The sequence below is a fragment of the Chelon labrosus genome (genome assembly GCF_963514085.1).
Source record: "Chelon labrosus genome assembly, contig: SCAFFOLD_31, whole genome shotgun sequence".
Taxonomy (NCBI): Eukaryota; Metazoa; Chordata; class Actinopteri; order Mugiliformes; family Mugilidae; genus Chelon; species Chelon labrosus.
The window spans coordinates 952,477-972,922 of record NW_028181545.1 but is presented as its reverse complement, the minus strand read 5'-3'; the positions used below and the strand labels follow the sequence as shown (position 1 = coordinate 972,922).

Here is a 20,446-nt window from a genome sequence, read left to right as displayed (position 1 = left end):
CGATTTGTATTGTTATTGACGCTATATAAATAAAATTGAATTGAATTGAATTGAAAAAAAATTGAATTGAATTGAATGTAAAGATGTAAAGATTTAGATGTAAATTTACCCATTGTGGGATAAATAAAGTATAATCTAATCTAATCTAATTTATAGACTTTGACAAAAATCTCTCCTCACAATTCTATGTGATCAGTTTGCTTGTTATTTTAACCAAACTTTACATTCATCGTTCCAAAGTTTTAAAAAAGAAACCAACAATCCTTGAACTAACAGCAAATGTCAAACTATACAACTCTTCAATATCTGACAGCACTAACCAACAGGCAACTTATGATTCATTTAAGCTTTACAATATTTACATGGAGTTATTTACTTCTCTACTGCACTCTGTCGTTGTAATACCACATACGTTATCCTCCATTGTGACACACAACAATTGTGTCATTGTTGTCTAGATGTACTTGTTTGAATAAAGCTTTAAAAAAAAGAATTCTAAACACAGAAGTAAACCAAGTAAACTTTAAAAAAAAAAAAATATATGCTAGGATTGATGGCAGGCACATTTATATATATATATATATATATATATAAAAACTACCTGATGGAAGCCTTGATAATAGTTTTGTATAAAAATAAACAAACAAAAAGAGTTAGCATAGCACCACATCATACCACTTTAACCCTGCGGTGCCGTCTAAATGCAGCATGTTGCAGTGAGCACAGAAAACGTCTTTTTCTACTGTTTTGAATTGAAATGCAATTAAATGCATCTTTCCAGACATTAAAATAGTTTGAGTTCACAATATTCATGTCTATTATTTGAGTCAGTCGTCCACTAAAATCCATTTAAGTTGAAAACTGTTGCTTTTTGGGGAAACATATTGTTACAAGATTAAAATGTGATTAATTCAGATAAATCAATTGCAAAGCCTCTAATTAGATTATTTAATCGAGTCCCACCTCTAATATATATGATCATCTGCAGTGATGTATTTGTGGATGTAACTGAAGAAGACTCATTCCAGCTCCAGCATGGATCTGATGGAGTCTCTGGTCTGATTGTGAGCTTTACAGTCGACAGCTTCATGTTTTATCTTCAGCTGCTTTTAAATCATCTTTTAGTCTCTAAACTCACCTGTTCCTACAGTTCACCACCAGTTCTACAAACAGGAAACACTCAACAACCAATAACCAATGACAGATAAAGCAGCTGCTGCTCGCTCCAACACAATAAACATGTGGATAAAACAGGAGTAAAAACATCTGGAATCTACTGTTTCTACAGAGACAAGAGAAGACATGGAACAAACATCTACACAACAACAGGAAGGACTGTTGATGCTGGCAGGTTGACATGTGTCTGAATCATTCATGAGGGACTGGACTTGATTTGTTGGAGCTCTGTGAAGAGTTGAAGTGCAGCTCTGTTGATGGTCTTAAATGGAGACCATGTGGATGAAGCTCTCCTCTCCACCTCCCAGTAACATGGTCCAGTCAGAGTCTGCTTCAACCTCTGGATCATCAGGACACAGCACATCCTCTCACAACACACACCGTCCTGTTTACTGTAACTCCCACCTGTAGAGAGGAGGAGAAAGAAGAGAGGAGGTGAAGGAGTGTTTCCAGAGTCTCCCTTCATCATCACATCCAGTAGAAAGAGCAGCAGGGACTTCAGTCCTGTTCAGAGCAGCAGTGGAGCAGCTGTGGAGCTCAGCCAGCTTCCTTTCAGCTTCATGTTAACGTGTCGGAGTGAACACACACAGACCTGCAGAGACTTTTAGCATCAAGTCTGTTTCCTCTGCAGATTTGACTAATAAACTGCTGAGAGTCCTGAACGCTTCATTACTGCACCAACATTTTAGTGATGGATTTACTGCTGCTCCATTTAAACAAAGATCAGCTGACTAATAAACATGGAGGCTGTCATTGAAGAGATCTGATCAAACTAATGACACATGTGATGACTCTGCTCATGGTTACTAAATGTAATGCTGGTTCTGTGATGTGCAGGCTTCAGTCAGACTGATCTCAGAGCTGTGATCAGTTGTTGATCAGATTTGATGAACGACCACCACTGTCTCTATACATCTTGGAAGGCTGTCAGCTGGAATCCAGCTTTATTTCCTGGACACATCAACACAACAACAACAGTCGTCTTCACATCGACTCAAACACATGATCACAACAAGCTTCTGGCTCATCTGATTGGCTGACTGTTGTCTCTCTCTCTCTGTCTTTCTGTCCAATCCTGAAGCCTGTCTCCATTCTCCTCTCACAGCTTCACTGAGACGCTGCAGGTTTACAGGAAACACTGGATCTTTGATACTAACTGTGTTTAGGACAATACTGATGAAAGCAGCATGGACTGACTGGAACCCTCTACTCACCACAGAGTCTCCAGTTTATAGTCTGGACTCTCCACAAGATCAAGAAGCTGCTTCACATCTGAATCCTTCAGGTTGTTGTTCCTCAGGTCCAGATGTTTCAGATGGGAGGGGTTGGACTTCAGAGCTGAGACCAGAGAATAACAGCTGATCGTTGACATACTGCAGTTCCACAATCTGAATAAAGAATAAAAGATGAAATGATTGATGATCAATCAGATGTGTCAAGGTTTTAAATGTGTCCTCATCTATGTGTGTGTTGACCAGAAACTCAACATTATAGTTATTTAAATGAGTTTGTATTTGTCAGGGTTCCATTCTTGCGCCTATTCTGTTTTCATTATACATGCTACCACTTGGGTTAATTATAGCCAGGCACAACTTATCTTTTTACTGTTACACAGATGATCTGCAAATCTATCTGCCACTGAAGCCTGGTAATTCATGCAGCACTTTAGTTGACTGCATTGCAGACATTAAGCAGTGGTTTGCCCAAAATGTTTTACACTTAAACAAAGATAAAACAGAATATATTGTGTTTGGAAAGTCTGTGTCAAATGGATTTAGCACCTGGCCTTCAACTCCCAGTCAAACTGTAAGAAACTTAGGAGTGATTTTTGACAATTCTATGAAATTTGACAAACAAATTGACAATGTTGTCAAGTCCAGCTTTTTTCAGCTGTGTCTTCTGGCTAAAGTTATTTTTTTTTTAAACCATCACGACCTCAAAAAGGCTATTCACGCTCTAATAGGTTCCGGACTGAACTACTGCAATGCCCTGTATACTGGTGTCTCCCAGTCCTCTGTTGGCTGCCTTCAACTTGTGCAAAATGCAGCTGCCCATCTTTTAACTAGCACTAAGAGAAGAGAGCACATCACTCCTGTCCTCTGTTCCCTTCATTGGCTCCCGGTCCATTATAGAATTGATTTTAAACTTTTAATGTTTGTTTTTAAAGCTCCTAACGGCCTGTTGACCGTTCGTGAGTGTGGTAGGGCTTTGAGGTCATCAAACCAACTCTTGTTGAAAGTGCCCAGGTCAAACCTTAAACACTGGGGTGACTTTTCAGCCTTTTCAATTGCTGCACCTATAGGCTCTGGAATAAGCTCCCCAGTGACATGTGTCTCATGACTGACCTGGGCTTTTTAAATCAAAACTTAAAACATATCTATTTAAAATGGCTTTTATTACCCGGTAGTGTGGTGACACTTTTATATTTATTTTATTTATTTTTATTCTATTTTATATTACTTTTTAATCCTCTCATTTATTATTTTTATTTTTTTAGCTTTCTTTTACTAATGTACTTGTTTTGTTTTCTGATGAATTTTTTAATCATTTAATCTTTTGTAAAGCACTTTGGTTCACCTGTGGGTCGCTATATCAATAAAGTACATTTACATTTACATTTTAACTTAGAGGAACACTAAAGTTTTATTTAAAATAAATTAGATTCAGTTTGTGATTAAACATATCAGATCTACAACAGTAACAGACAGTGAACTCACATCAGAGTCTCCAGTCTACAGTCTGGACTCTCCAGAAAACCACACAGCTGCTTCACTCCTGAATTCTTCAGGTTGTTGTTACCTAGGTCCAGATGTTTCAGATGGGAGGGGTTGGACTTCAGAGCTGAGACCAGAGAATAACAGCTGATCTTTGACAAACTGCAGTCCCTCAACCTGAATAAAGAATAAAAGATGAAATGATTGATGATCAATCAGATGTGTTGAGGTCTGAAATGTGTCCTGATCAATGAGCTGTTCTCTAAAATGAGTAGAGTGACTTTGTCCTTGTGTTATTGTGGATCTTCATCATGTCAGCCTTCTACAGACATCATCCAAACGTCAGCACAACATTCAGACAACTATTCATGTCAACACAGATCAATAAGATGCTGCTGACCTCATTACAGGATCAATATCTCCTCCTCACACATGTTGGACTACAAACTGTTGATTAGTTCTTTGATTCCAGGACCTTCTTCTTCTTGGATTTGGTGTCTCAGGAGGTTTGTGTCATTTAAATGTTAAAGGACAAGTTGACATGTTCAAGTGTGTCTTCCAACAAGTCACATGTCATATGGACATTACAGAGTTCTTCAGATTCCTGCTTTCCACACTGACTGTGAAGTGGTCTCTTCCTAACACAACTCCACTGTTCAGAAACTGACAATGAACACATGATATTAAATTATAGCAAAAGAAATGGCCCTGTCTTTGGAATTAAACTATAAGTGTAATTTCTTTCCTCACAGTTCATACATATACAAAATAAAATATCTAATCATTAAATTACATTTGTTAATAAATAACAGATTAAAACAATGAAAGTCTAAATAATGAAATAAAAAAGGGGCCTGTTGTCTTGTCAGTTTAGAAACAACTACAAAATGTATTTAAGCTAGTAGTTGAACTAGCCTACATGTAGTTGACGACTCCCTAACACTGAATATACTATATCACATCACATCCAATGGAGCAGATTCATTGTTTTATTCTGTCATGGGATTGGGACGGGACCAAGTGAAAATACACTATCGTGTCTCCCGGTAGCTCCATGGTGTTTTGTGCCCCAAACGCAGACTTCAAGGCAGAGCTGCATGGAACCTCTTTACCCTCTTTCTCCATTGGAACTTCCTCTCTCACCATGAGCTCTTTCAAAATAAAATGAAAGACTTAATAATGCACTTCTGTGTCTTTTAAAAAAACATTTGAAACGTAATTATGACATTTTAACCCATTCATCAAACTATTTTAACCTTCATGAAATGTTATTTTAACACTTTTAATAACAGTTTTAACTAAAACATATGTAACCCAGGTCCCATGTAGTTAAATATAAAGCTAGAGTGGTTAATACTATGAGACTGGGCCTGGGCTCCTTGTAGAAAGATACAACTATTTTATATACTTGTACATGGCATTTTAACATAGGGGTCTATGGGGATTTGCTCCCTTTTGGAGCCAGCCTCAAGCGGCTACTCGATGAACTGCAGTTTTTTGCACTTGCTCATTGACTTAAATTTTCAGTCCCGGAGGTTGAACATCAGTTGATCTCTGTCCATCAACGACAACAACAACTGGTATTGGTCGCTCCGTTATCACTTCCTGTTCAACCCCAGTGTTGGTACATTCCTTTTCTGGTCGATGGTTGAGCTGTGTAAATTTGTTTCAGGGTTTGTAACAGTGTTTAGCGTCTTGATAATTTGTTTTCTGAAATGTAAATTTGTTTCAGGACTTGTAAATGACAAACTTTCCCTCTCGTACACCCACCCACAGTGTTCAATGTGTCAGAAAGTCACGTGACGAGGGGCAGAGGGCATCGCTGACGTTGTCAAGATAAAATAACTTTTTGATTACAGGAAAAAAGTTTGAATTATATGGCGATTTAATTTGTTTAACACTTCTACTTTACCAGTTATGGGCTCATTGTGTTGATGTAGACACAACAGCAAAGTTGTGTCTACATCTCTCCAGCTGCCCCTCTCCAGAGGGGCAGCTCAGCTACTAAGGGCAAACAGGCTGTTTCCCAAGGAACAATAGCCTGTACCTTTGCACATCCGATGACTCAGGAGATACCTGCTGATGTTCAGGAACATGATGCTCCTTCATTTAAACTCTTTGAGCTCCTTTTCTATCTGACAGTCCTGACAAGAGAACTCATCTAAACTGGATCTCCATTCTTCAGAAGAGAAAAAAATAAATGAAAACTGACCTCAGAGTCTCCAGTTTACAGTTTGGACTCTCCAGTCCAGCAGACAGATGCTTCACTCCTGAACCCTCAAGGTTGTAGTTTCTACTCAGGTTCAGATGTTTCAGATGGGAGGGGTTGGACTTCAGAGCTGAGGCCACGACTTCACAGTGACTCTCTGAGAGTTCACAGTTAACAAGTCTGTCATGAGACAAATAAATAAAATCTGTTATAATGGAAGAAGACATTTCTATGAACATGATGGGTCTGATGAGTGGACAGTTGGACACATCCTGTTGGACATTTTGTCTCCACATCAGTGGTTCAGCTCATCTTCTCTGACTGTGTTTGACAGGAAACAATCATTCTCATCATCTCTCTCAGACCTTTGTTTAGTTGAATGTGCAGATGAACAGAATAAAACAGAAACCTGTCCTGCTTAACTTAAAACTGTATAAATTAATATAAAACAATAGAAAGCAGAACATTCATCTTGTAATAGTGCAATAAGAAAAGTGCAAATAGAAAGTGTGAGGAAAAGTTGTTGCTTTGTTGTCTTCTGGTATCTTCTTCAGAAGCAACAGTAACTCGACCAGTGAGATGAGAGGGATTCCTGCTGTCAGCTCATTGGTCACAGACCAGGAGATGGCCTGGGAATAAGTTTACCGTAACTGTTCATATAAAGCGTCCTGTTATTCATTCATTCCATTGACATTTTACACACTATTTTGGATTCTCACGGTAATACGGGACAAAGTGCGTCCTGTTTCAGCTCAATACGGGACGTGTACTTTTGTTTCTAAATACGGGACGATTCTGTTTTTCAAGGGACGGTTGGCAACCCTAATCTGATCCCATCATGAGGACATCTGGATGAGACAAACATCTGGACTGTCTTCACTGTTTAATGGACTCTGGATCTTTTGACTGAGTTCAGCTCAGTGAACAGTTCCAGTTGGAAAGATGATCTCTGCTGTCGACCTGCTGCCGTCAGCTTCAGTCCACAAGTGGAACATTTAGTCTTTAGTCCAACACAAATGAAAGCCATCACTTGACAACCTCAGACCTGGACATCATTCAGTATGAACATGATGAAATATATCTGTGGAAGACACAGGACTGGCTCAACTTTAGTTGTTCAGCACAAACACGATGAACAAAGAATCAGGTTGAATTCTTTTCACCATCAAGTCATCACAAAGATGTTCTCAGGGTTTTATCTGTCAAACTAACTCTGATCTTTGTGTGTTTCAGATCTCTTCAACAAGTCAGACTTCTACCGTTCTGCTCTTTTAAAACCCCTGGCAAAAATGATGGTATCACCAGTCTTGGAGGATGTTCATTCACTTGTTTAATTTTGTAGAAAAAAAAGCAGATCACAGACATGACACAAAAGTAAAGTAATTTCAAATGGCAACTTTCTGGCTTTAAGAAATACTAAAAGAAATCAAGAAAAAAAATTGTGGTAGTCAGTAACAGTTACTTTTTTAGACCAAGCAGAGGGAAAAAATTATGGAGTCACTCAATTCCGAGTACTTTGTTGCACCACCTCTGGCTTTTATAACAGCTTGCAGTCTCTGAGGCATGGACTTAATGAGTGACTAACAGTACTCTTCATCAATCTGGCTCCAACTTTCTCTGATTGCTGTTGCCAGATCAGCTTTGCAGGTTGGAGCCTTGTCATGAACCATTTTCTTCAACTTCCACCACCGATTTGGATTGAATTGGATTGAGATCCGGACTATTTGCAGGCCATGACATTAACCTTATGTGTCTTTCTTCTAGGAATGTTTTCACAGTTTTTGCTCTATGGCAAGATGCATTATCATCTTGAAAAATTATTTCATCATCCCCAAACATCCTTTCAATTGAGGGGATAAGAAAAGGGTCTAAAATGTCAACGTAAACTTGTGCATTTATCATGACCGCCGCTAGCGTAGCTAGCGTAGCGGTCATATAGGAGTTGTCAAAGTTTTTTTTTTTTTTATTCTTCCGTCATCTACTTCCTGAATTTTTGGTCAACGATTCCCGGGACTCTGTAACACCGGGGCACATGAAACTTGGTAGGCATGTAGCCCCAGTAGACTTTTAAGGAAAAATTTAGTTTGGTCCCCGGGGGCCATTGCACCCCCGCGTTAGCCCCCCCGAAACCCAAAAAAAGTTTTTCCTAAATAACTACCTGAACCGTGGCACCGAGGATGACAAAAATATTTATGGTAGGTTGGTCTCAAGAGCGTGCATGAACTCAGCTTATAACCAGTCATTTGTGATTTGCATCCCCGTGGTAAAAAATGAAAATGCAATATCATATTGCTTTAATTGCCTCTATCTTCAGATGAAATGCTATGAACAGCACCAAATTTCATGTGTATGATTAACCTGACATCGTCTGGGACTATGCTAAGTTTTGTGAAATTTCATCCATGGGGGGCTGTAAAATAAATCAATTTATGTCAATCAATTTATGTGTAGATTTAGATTGTACACCCATCGGCCTGTAGATGGTGCTATTAAGCGAAGGGCTACTGATTTGGGATGATAGGCCTACTGTCACACACACACACACACACACACACACACACACAATGCACACATACACTGATATCCACACGCACAGATACACACATATTCTCACACACACAAATCCACATGCACAGACATGCACACACAGATAAACACACACATATGCACACACACACATGTACACACACACACACACACGCACATCCACAGATTCTGCACACACACACACACACATACCATTGCACAAACAGAAATACAGGAAAGTTGACAAGTGTCATTTATTTTTGTGGAGAGAATGTGTAAAACTGAGCGGCGGTCATGTTGTGTACCGCTATGTGGTACATCTAGTTGAAGATGTAATGACAGCCGTCTCCCCAGTGCCTTTACCTGACATGCAGCCCCATATCATCAATGACTGTGGAAATTTGCATGTTTTCTTCAGGCAGTCGTCTTCTTAAATCTCATTGGAACGGCACCAAACAAAAGTTCCAGCATCATCACCTTGCCCAATGCAGATTTGCGATTCATCACTGAATATGAGTTTCATCCAGTCATCCACAGTCCACGACTGCTTTTCCTTAGCCCATTGTAACCTTGTTTTTTTCTGTTTAGGTGTTAATGATGGCTATCGTTTGGCTTTTCTGTATGTACATCTGTATGTAGGCGATTTCTTACAGTTCAGTTTCCTCCCATTTGTTCCTCATTTGTTTTGCTGTGCATTTTCTGTTTTCAAGACATATTGCCTTAAGTTTTTTGTCTTGATGCTTTGATGTCTTCCATGGTCTACCAGTATGCTTGCCTTTAACAACCTTCCCATGTTGTTTGTACTTGGTCCAGATTTTAGACACAGCTGACTGTGAACAACCAAAATCTTTTGCAACATTGCGTGATGATTTACCCCCTTTAAGGAGTTTGATAATCCTCTCCTTTTTTTAATTGATATCTCTCATGTTGGAGCCATGATTCACGTCAATCCACTTGGTGCAACAGCTCTCCAAGGTGTTAGTTTTGGGAAAGAAAATTTACAGGGTGATTCCATATTGTTTCCCTCGGAATTGAGTGATTCCATAATTTTTCCCTTTGCTTGATCTAAAAAAGTAACTGTTACTGACTACCACATTTTTTCTTGATTTCTTTTAGTGTTTCTTAAAGCCAGAAACTTTTTTTTGTGTCATGTCTGTGATCTGCTTTTTTTCTACAAAATTAAACAAGTGAATGAACATCCTCCAAGACTGGTGATTCCATCATTTTTGCCAGGGATTGTATATTCAGACCTCTAAGCATTTCCTGCTTTAACTCTTCTCTACAGCAACAAGACAGGAAACAAATAGAAAGAAAGACGTAAAAACAAGACCATGTGACTCGACTTCTCTCCTTAAAATGAAACGTTGAACTCAGTCAATAAAATGCTCCATTGATGGATCAGTCTCTGTGTGGGATGATCAGTAGTTTACGGTGGCTCATTCAATTCAATTCAACTCAATTCAATTTTATTTATATAGCGTCAATAACAATACAAATCGTCTCAAGACGCTTTACAAAAACCCGGCCTGAAACCCCCAGAGCAAGCCTGAAGGCAACGGTGGCAAGGAAAAACTCCCTTTTAACAGGAAGAAACCTCGAGCAGAACCCAGCTCATTTGGAGGGACCCATCTGCCTAAGGCCAGCCGGGTACAGACAGAAGACAGAGAGAAGAGAACAGCAAAGAGAGAAGAGAACAGCAAGATAAACATACATCTGTCATAGATACACATATCTGACTAAAGTGTACATGTGGAATCTTATGATACAAACTGATGATGTTACATGACAGTTTGAAAATGTAAGAGGAATCGTAGGCAGGTTGGAGAATTGTTCATTCAGGTAGGAGTGGATAACTGCAGGATTCCATGAAGACTGGGCAGGCTGATGAGACCACGACAACAGATGTAATATAGAGCTCCACAGGAAACACACCACTCCAGGCCAGAGATACTCCAGAGATACCCTGTTGATCTTAACAAGCTTTAGATAGATGTTGATGTGGAGCCACTTCACTGACTTCAGAATTATTCTGTACTCTAGAAACAGCCTTCAATATCCTCTCATCATTGTAACGTGAGGCCTCAGAGGCTGCTTCAGCTAAACTAACTTACTGATGGAGAGAATCATAAGACAGAGAAATAGAAAGAAAAGAGTCAATAACTAGACGAACAGCTTTAAACAGCTGGAGAACATCTGGGACTAAATACAACTGACTGTGATGTTTGCAGTGAACAAGTGGAACACTGTTTGAAGAAGAATGAGAACGTCTGAAGAACTAAACTACTAATCTCCACTGATTGATTCTGTTAATGATCACATCAGGACTCACTCAGCCTTTCTGCAGTTCCTCACAGCTGGGATCAGTCTCCGTCGCCCCTCCTTTGATGTTCTGTACTGATACAGGTCCAACTCATCCAGAACCTCCTCTGACATCTGCAGCATGTAGGCCAGAGCTGAGCAGTGGATCTCAGAGAGTTTCTTCTTTGATCTGTTCTCTGACGTCAGGAACTCTTGGATCTCCTGATGAACTGAGAGGTCGTTCATCTCCATCAGACAGTGGAAGATGTTGATGCTTCTGTCAGGAGAGATTTCATCAGTGTTCATCTTCTTCAGGTTGTTGAAGGTTCTCTGGATGATTTCTGGACTGTTCTCTGTCTGACCCAGCAGACCTCCCAAGAGTCTCTGGTTGGACTCCAGAGAGAGGCCATGAAAAAAGCGAACTAACAGGTCCAGGTGACCATTTTTACTCTCCAGGGATTTAATCATGACTCTGTTCAGAAATTCATCCAGAGGTGAGTTATTGTAGTTTCTTCCCAGGAAGTTGTTCAGCATCTTTGTCCTCCTGTTAGTGTAACAGTGGATCATGTAGACTGCAGCCAGAAACTCCTGAACGCTCAGATGGACGAAGCAGAACACCTTGTCCTGGTACAGTCCTCTCTCCTCTTTAAAGATCTGTGTCAACAGTCCTGAGTACACTGAGGCTGCTCTGATATCGATGTCACACTCTGTCAGGTCTGATTCATAGAAGATCAGGTTTCCTTTCAGCAGCTGATCAAAAGCCAGTTTTCCCAGAGACTCAATCATCTTCCTGCTCTCTGGACTCCAGTGTGGATCTGTCTCAGCTCCTCCATCATACTTGACCTTCTTCACTTTGGTCTGAACCACCAGGAAGTGGATGTACATCTCAGTCAGGGTCTTGGGCAGCTCTCTTCTCTTTCTGGTTTTCAACACATCCTCCAGAACTGTAGCAGTGATCCAGCAGAAGACTGGGATGTGACACATGATGTGGAGGCTTCGTGATGTCTTGATGTGGGAGATGATCCTGCTGGCCTGCTTCTTGTCTCTGAATCTCTTCCTGAAGTACTCCTCCTTCTGGGGGTCAGTGAACCCTCTGATCTCTGTCACCATGTCAACACACTCAGGAGGGATCTGATTGGCTGCTGCAGGTCGTGTGGTTATCCAGAGGCGAGCAGAGGGAAGCAGTTTCCCCCTGATGAGGTTTGTCAGCAGCACATCCACTGAGGTGGACTCTGTAACATCAGTCAGGATCTCAGTGTTGTGGAAGTCCAGAGGAAGTCGACACTCATCCAGACCGTCAAAGATGAACACAACCTGGAACTCTTCAAAGCTGCAGATTCCTGCTTCTTTGGTTTCAGGAAAGAAGTGATGAACAAGTTCCACCAAGCTGAACTTTCTCTCTTTCAACACATTCAGCTCTCTGAAAGTCAATGGAAATATGAAGAGGATGTCCTGGTTGGCTTTGTCTTCAGCCCAGTCCAGAGTGAACTTCTGTGTTAAGACTGTTTTCCCAATGCCAGCCACTCCCTTTGTCATCACTCTTCTGATTGGTCCATGTCTTCCAGGTGAGGCTTTAAAGAGGTCTTCTTGTCTGATGCTTGTTTCTGGTCTGTGTGGGATCCTGGATGCTGTTTCAATCTGTCTGACCTCATGTTCATCATTGACCTCTGCAGTCCCTCCCTCTGTGATGTAGAGCTCTGTGTAGATCTCATTCAGAAGGCTTGAGTTTCCTGCTTTAGCAATCCCCTCAAACACACACTGGAACTTCTCCTTCAGAGTAGATTTAACTTTACGTCCACAAACTGCAGCTTCAAGTCCTGAATGAAGAAACAAGAAATAAGATGAATGAATAAACTCTCCAGTAAATATTCCAACATGTCATTGCTCTAAAGAATGAGTGTGTGAATATATCTTGGTTCATCTCTGGAGACATTAGTAAATGTCCCATTTCTCCAGCAGCTTCAATGTTTAGAGAAATCCTCTTACTGCTCTGCAGACAGTCAGCCAGCTCCTCCTGCTTCATTCTCCTCAGGAAGTTCATTGTGATCTTCACAAATAAATCTCTGCTGCTCCTCCTCTGCTCTTCATCCTCACCCTCCAACACCTCCTCATCCTCCCTCTGACTCTCTGAGCATTCTGGGTAATCTGGACTCAGATCCTTCTGGATCTTCTTCAGCTGGTTCTTCACAAAAGTGATGATGTTGTCCTCCAGCAGCTGGAACAGAATACCATATGAATGACACAAGCAGACTGAAATCATGGAGACAAACATCAGATCCATGTTGGACACACTGACAATCCACTGGTCTACAAAGTGCAGCATGGAGATGATGGAAAGTAGTTGTTGTACATGTACAGACCAGAAAGATGGAGTCCAGCTGTGTCTGATGCTGCTGGGCAGACTGACCACTGAGAACCTCTGAGCTCTGCTGGTGGACTCTGTGGACCAATCATCAACAATTAGCAACAATTGACTTATAAAGTTAGTGATTGTTCTACTGTATATCTCTATGTTGTCTATCTTCTTCTTCCAGTGTGTCTGTGTTGTTTTAGATCAACATCTGTTTATCTTCTGAGGAAACATCTACAACATCTAAGCAGCAGAGATGAAACAGACATGAGCAAGTCAACGTTTATTTATCCTCAGCTCCTCAAGTCAGACAGATTTACTGACACTTTACCTCTCTGGACCAGAAACACGTCCTCCTTTAAAATGAACAATAACTCCCTTGGACCGGTCGCTCTTCAAGGACACACAGCTGGGTTCATGGTGACCAGACTCTGGTCTCTGACGGGTCCTGATAGAAAAACATCACTGATCAAATTAGATCAATTATTCAGGAAAATTGTCTTTGATTAAAATCCTTTAATTCTGATGAAATATTAACAACTTACCTTTGACTCTGTTTAAATTTACTAAAACTTCCCTTTGACCGGTCGCTCTTCAAGGACACAGAGCTGGTTCCAGGTCCAGATTCAGGTCCAGGTCCAGGTCCCTCCAGTCTGTCCTCTCTCTGGTCCATGCTGCTGAAACACTAATCATTCATGTTGTAAACAGATCAGCTGATCCTCCACTGATTGGCTCTTATTCATCAACTGCTGTACTTCTACTATCCGTCCACTAGATGGAGCCATGGAGGACACGCATGATGCGTTCACTGACACTGAGACTTTCAACAAACTCAGGTCCATCATGATCAACGTATATATTTTATACCATCTTCCAGTTCATAGACTTTCTATATTTTATACAGACATTAAATATCTTGTATATATTTTTAGACACATTCTTCATATACTAGTAAACCTTCTGTTCATTTATTCCTTTTGTATTGTGTCTTGTAACATGTTGTGGTATCTTGTCAGATCTTGACAGATATGTAGCACAGTGGGACCAGGAGAAACACAATCTCACACTAATATGTTTTCATTCATATACTGAGGAGGTGACAAGAAACACCACTTGAGTCTTTAATAGATTTACCTTCTAGATAGAAAACTCTAGATATCAGACATAGATTTACATATGAACACAACATATCTCATGTCCATTCCATGTTTTAAACTCTTCTATATTCTAGATAGAAATGTGTATATCATGTAGAAAGCGTCTCTATGTTGAACTGGAGTAAAAGTACTTAGTTACTTTCAGCGCTTCCCGTTAGAAAAGCAGATCAAACTTCTAGAGACAGATTTCAAATCAAAGACTGTGTCATGGATGGAAATAATCAAATAAGTTGAAATCATATTTAGGAAGCAGGTCTGGCGCTGATCACGCAGAGACTAGAAATGGCGGATCAGTTTCATAGTAGTCCTCCTCCAGACTCTGGACTTTCAGCTCTGACTCAGATTAACGTGAATTTATGGAGCTGCAGATTTCTGCTGCTTCTGTTGGAGCTGAGCTGCTGACATCTGATGTTAACCAAGAAAACATTCAAAACTGCTTCATTACCTTCAGACGGAGTTTGACACGGAGAGAAAAATATCTGCGACACGATCCTGGAGAAAGAGAAACTAAACTGAAACCAGGAAACTACCTGAGAGGAGGAGTCAACACAAACATTTCTTGTTTTCAGGCCAAGAGGAAAGGTGGAGCAGAGAGGTAGAGAATTAAAAAGATAAAAGCACTGGCCACAGATGCAGCAAAGTGCTGTAAAATAACTGACATGTTTGTCAGTAAGGGAGCAGGTACGACATTACAACACTAGTGGTGACAACAGACCATCCAGCACGACTAGCTTAAAGAGGAGGTTAGCTGATGGGCTGAAACCAACTTCACTAAACTAATGTTGGAAGTTGTATCAAAGGATGTTGCAGATTTTAGTACATGGTTAACTAACATAGACACAAGATAATAAATGATGTGAATATTGAAATCCTTTTATTATAGTATTTCCTTTAACCTTTATTTAACAGGTAAAATCACATTGGGCCTCATTCACCAATATCTCCTCTTAAGCTGTTCGTAAGAAGATTCTTAAGAAAACTCTACGTCGCATTCATCAACGTGTTCTTAAGCCGCAGAATTGTTCGCAGCTGTGTTCTTAAATTGATGAATACCATTTCTTCGTAAGTTGAGAGCGCGTGCCAGGTGAGTCTAATTAACATAGGATTAGCATATGTAACCGCCCATCAGTGCCCATAAAAGGGACTGCAGGGCCGTGAGTTGACACAGATGTCGAACAGAGGAAACTACAATAAAAATGCCTAAAGCTAAACGTAAGTCAATTGGAGCGCAGCAGGCAAAGCGAAAAAAAAACTTTAGTAATTCAGAGGTGGAGGTAGGTACTGCTGCAGGAAATAACCCGCAGGAAAAAAATTATATTCAGTAGTCTCAGTACAGGTTACACCAACACACACAAAAAGGAAGCATGGGAGGCAGTCACACACGCAGTAGAAGCAGTATCTGGAGAAGGACGGACAATAGAGGAAGTTAAAAAAAAATGGTTTGACCTAAAATCCGAAACCAAGAAAAATATAGCAATATAGCTGTCTGAGATGGACCAGCGCATCGGGGCCATCATCGGGGAGACTGCACTCTCAGGTAGCTAGACTATATGGGAAAACTCTAAATCACTTTTCTTAAATTCATTTATTTAATTGATAGTTTAATTTCCCCCACTTACTTTTTAGGAGTACCATCGACTGAGAGTCTAGATACAGACCTTGGCCCCGAGGCAACGCTTTCATCCCCTCCCTGTGCTGCTGGTACTCCAGAGGAATCGGGAGGTAATTTATTTATTTAATATTTATTTTCTGAAAGAAAGTTATTTTAAACGTGTATCCTAAAGGCAGGATTTTGTCATATTTGTGTGTAAGATCAAAATACGTCTTAGTATTGGACTGAGTGTCGCTACAATGGCTTGATTTATTATTTATTCACAGGTGAAGTCCCGCAGAGCAAAATAACGACAGAACTAGAACCATCCTGCAGCAGTACCTCCACCCGTACTCGGTCCCGTGCCTCTCCACGCCTGATCACAGAAGCGGTGTTGAACAATCAACAAAGGATAGCGGACACTCTAGATAAAATTGCCTCAACGCTAACAACCATATCCAACACACTAAAAGAAATGAATGAAAATTTAAAGAAAAAAAGATGTGCACAGAAACTGGTCCGTCCTCATTTTTTAAGTGAATCAGACTGGTGGATTCAAGCTGTAATTAATGTGACTTTATTTACAAACGGGCAATTAATTGCTCCTGAACTTGAATAGCGCGCCTGCAGTCTGGTCCCATCAATGCGTCAGGACGCACATCTTCACGATGTGGTGGCTCAGGGGGGAGAGGCACACCACGCTTCATGGGGATGTTGTGTGTTTTAAAATAAAAAATGCTCTGTAAATTAACCAAGAAATAAAATGAATAAATTAATAAATAAATATGACAGAAATATCACTGTAGTATCGTATTTTAATGAACTGCACAAAAGAAGACAACACAACCATGCCAACATGTCGGCACTGAAATGTGCGTAAGAGTACTCCTGAGTGTTCGTAGGATTTGTTCTTACCTAAGAACAAAGGCAAGATAAGAAAACATTCATGAATGCCACAATCTTCGTAAAAACTTTGTAAGTAGGACTTAAGAACAAATTTGTTCTTAAGAACGGTTCGTGAATGAGGCCCATTGAGATGAAGAACATTTGTTGTTGAACCTGAAGCAGCAGTTGATGTGAGGAAACCCACCAACATCTCAGAACTGAAGTGGTTCTGGTCTGAGGAACAAGCTGCTGTAGACCACTGATCAGCTGTTACCAGAAACATTTAGTTAAAGGAGGTCACAGCAGATACTGGACACAAGGAGGACATGATATGTAACATTGGCTCATTTTACTGAACAAACAAGTCTAATATTTCTGTTTCTTGTCTGATTGGGTTCTCTTTGTCGACTTTCAGGATGTTTTGAGTCATTCTGATGCAGAAATGTTGAAAACGGTGAAGGACACAAAAACCCTGCAGCTCTGAACTTTGTAGAATTGTTTTCTGAGCTCAGACTGTGACGGTAAAAGTCTGATCTTTGCTCCAATCCTCCAGAGAACGGAGCCTCTCAGGTCGCTGAGGAGGAAGGTAAGAGATTCAGAGAGAGGTTGATGACTTCAGTCAGCTTTAAAAAGCAGCAGATTGACTATTAACAATGGACACAGCTTCATAGAACAAGGTGTAGAGTGAAGCATCATGGAGTCTGCCTGGGCAGAGAGAGAGTGTGGCATTCAGTCCATTTCTTCCTCACACCCCCTACATGACTTCCTGAAGGAGCATTAAAGATGAACATTGTTTATCAGCTTCAAGTTGGTGGGGATCACATTCATCAGACATTCCAGCTCTTAAACCTTTAAGACTTGTTCATTTAGGAGATTGAACTCCAGGTGTCATGTAGTGTGTTTGTCCTTTCTTTATTATTCCAGTCCAGTGTTTCACTGCCTGTGTTGTACCTCCAGAGATTAGACACTGTCTTTTACTTGGTCTTGGTGGAAGATGTAGACTCGGCTGCTGGTCTCCGTTGATGATGTGAGATGGTTCAGACGTGGTGCTTTTCTCTGTAGCTGTCCCTTGGAATCACTGAATGAGGCGGAGAGTCACGTACTGGTGCTTAAATGGCTTTTATTATCCAGCACCATGAAAACTAGAAAGAAGAAATACAAGAAAGGAAAAAACAATGAGTTCATGTACAAGCAAGTTGAACCAAAACTACAAACAAAACCTTTGAACAAACTCCCATTTGATTTCAGTCAAATCTTTTCTGTCCAATCATCAGACTTCAACTAGTTGATATAAAACACATTTATTCATTTCCATCCATTTAACTATAGGAGAGGTGATTGTTAAACTTCAACCAAACATTTCATCATCATACACGAGGGAATAAGCACTACGTACTAGAGATGTTATGCTCCAAGCAGACGCTCGACACAGTGTGGAGCTTTCAAAGCACAAGTATCACCACCAGATGTTTGGATGCCTGGCTTCATCAGTCCAAACATCACGTGACTCCCCAAATGAAGCTTCATCACGTCACACGCGTATCGGCCGTCATCAGCCACGTGTCACTCCAGGTTTGAATGCAGGGCGGGATTGTCAAACTCACAATGATTAGAAATGGACACGGTCCCTCAGATGGTTGTGGGTTTTTGAGAGGAGGAGAGTTTTTCATACGTTACGTAGTTTCATTGATTTAGAACCAGGGAGAGTGAAGTTTAAGGTTTTAGTAGAACATTAGATGAACTTGGCACATAGGCATTCACACACTATACATTGATTTACATACCTGTATACATATTGATTTAGTTCATTAGTCAGTTGTGAAGGTGTGAGTGTAAAGCCAGTGTGAGAGCATTAAGTGTTTGTGTGATAGTCTGAGTGTTTGACAGTGAGGAAAGGAGAGATAGGGAGAATGGAGGAGAGGCCCCTAAAAGAAGCAGATCTTATGTGTGGGAGCACTTTGACATTATTACCCCAACAAAGGTCAAGTGTCTGATCTGTGCTCCAGAGCTGGCCTTTAATAACAACATAACAACACCTCTTCAATGCTGAGGCACCTGCACTCAAGACACCCTGAGACTACACCCAATCCAGCTGCTCCTGCTGCTCCTGCTGCTCCTGGAGGAACTGGACATGGTTAGCCTCTGGCAACTAGCATGGATATGTATTAAAGAGACAGAGCAAGATTAAAATGGAAAAGACACAAAACAACAATAATACATTTGAAAAAGTTCTGTGTCAATAACTATTTCCATTTTCTGCTTTAAAGGGCGACAAGCTGAACTGGATGAGGCCTTGGTAGACATGATGGTGCAGGACTGCCAGACATTTTCTGTGCTTGAGGATAAAGGCTTTAAAGCCTTTGTTAACAAGCTTGACCCAACATATGTCCTGCCCACAAGACAAGCATTGAGATCCATGGTGGAGACAAAGTAGAAAGAAGCCAAGGAGAAAGCTGGAGCAGAGCTGGAGAAGACTGTGGCAGTCAGCTGGACAGCAGACATGTGGACATCTGGAAATATGGACACCTTCCTCTGGGTCACCTGTCATTATAGAAATGAGGAAGTGAAAGTGTCATGTGTTCTGTTAGGTGTCACTAAAGTCCCTCAGTCCCACACAGCTGAAAACCTAAAGAACGCCAAAGAACTCTGAACTGACGAATGGAGCCTTAAAAACAAGATCCACTGTCTGCTCACTGACAATGAGGCAAATATGGAGGCTAGTGCTAGGCTTCTTAGACTACACAACATACCTTGTTCTGGGCACAGTTTAAATTTGGAGGCAACAGCAGAACTAGCAGAGATCTGGATGTGAGCCAGAAAAGTTGTTTGTTTCTTCAAAACCAGCACAAGGGCCAAGGAGAAACTGACAGAGGTTCAGGAACAAGTTGAAAAAGCAGCTCATCAGCTGATTGAAGAGGTTGAAACCTGGTGGAATTCCACTTTCCTCATGTTCCAACGTCTACATGAGCAGCGTGAGCCAGTGGGAGCAGCACTTGCATCACTAACAACAGATGTGGTGCCACTAAGCTGTGTGGACTACGAGGCTGTGGCTGAATGCCTTGAGGTTCTGGGGCCGCTGTCTCTGGCTACTACTGAGCTTTCAGTAGAGAAGAAGGTGTCAGCATCCAAGCTCATACCCATCATTCCTATCAAGTCCACATCCCTACTCCATCCATGCTCACAGCTACTGACACTAAATCTGCTGCACTTTTTATTGGCAAGGTGCAGTGTGGAAAACATTCAGGTCCTGTCAACGGCAACTGTTGTTGAGCCAAGGTTCAAAACAATAACATTTGTCAACCAGACCAATGCACAGGAGGCAGTTACCAGAGTCACAGCAGAATGTGCAGGACTGAGGAGATCAGAACATGTCCCACCCTCAACATCACAGCTAATAGCTTTCTCTTTAGTTGATCATTGCTTGTATATATGCTCTATCAAACAACTGGATGGATTTCCATTTGTTTTACAGTCCACAACAGAGGACGTCCCTGGTCCCTCAACACAAGAGGCTGACCCTGACAACCTGTGGGAACGTCT

At 40.9% G+C, this 20,446-nt stretch overlaps 1 protein-coding gene across 2 annotated transcripts; it reads right to left on the bottom strand.

Annotated features, from left to right (window-relative positions):
• Positions 1-202: 202 nt before the first annotated feature.
• On the bottom strand, positions 203-16,488 carry LOC311509918 (protein NLRC3-like). Of its 2 annotated transcripts, XM_084575368.1 has the most exons (10): positions 14,876-16,488; positions 13,819-13,958; positions 13,605-13,721; positions 13,284-13,362; positions 12,910-13,138; positions 10,955-12,740; positions 6,103-6,279; positions 3,894-4,067; positions 2,391-2,564; positions 203-1,581 (listed from the first exon to the last, which is right to left on the bottom strand). In XM_084575368.1, the coding sequence occupies exons 2-10, from the start codon at positions 13,944-13,946 to the stop codon at positions 1,566-1,568; spliced, it is 2,880 nt and encodes a 959-aa protein (XP_084431494.1). In that variant the 5' UTR covers positions 13,947-13,958; positions 14,876-16,488; the 3' UTR covers positions 203-1,565. The 2 variants fall into 2 exon arrangements, with proteins under 2 accessions (XP_084431494.1, XP_084431493.1); XM_084575367.1 differs by lacking the exon at positions 14,876-16,488 and having other exon boundaries at positions 13,819-14,219.
• Between the last annotated feature and the right edge of the window lie 3,958 nt (positions 16,489-20,446).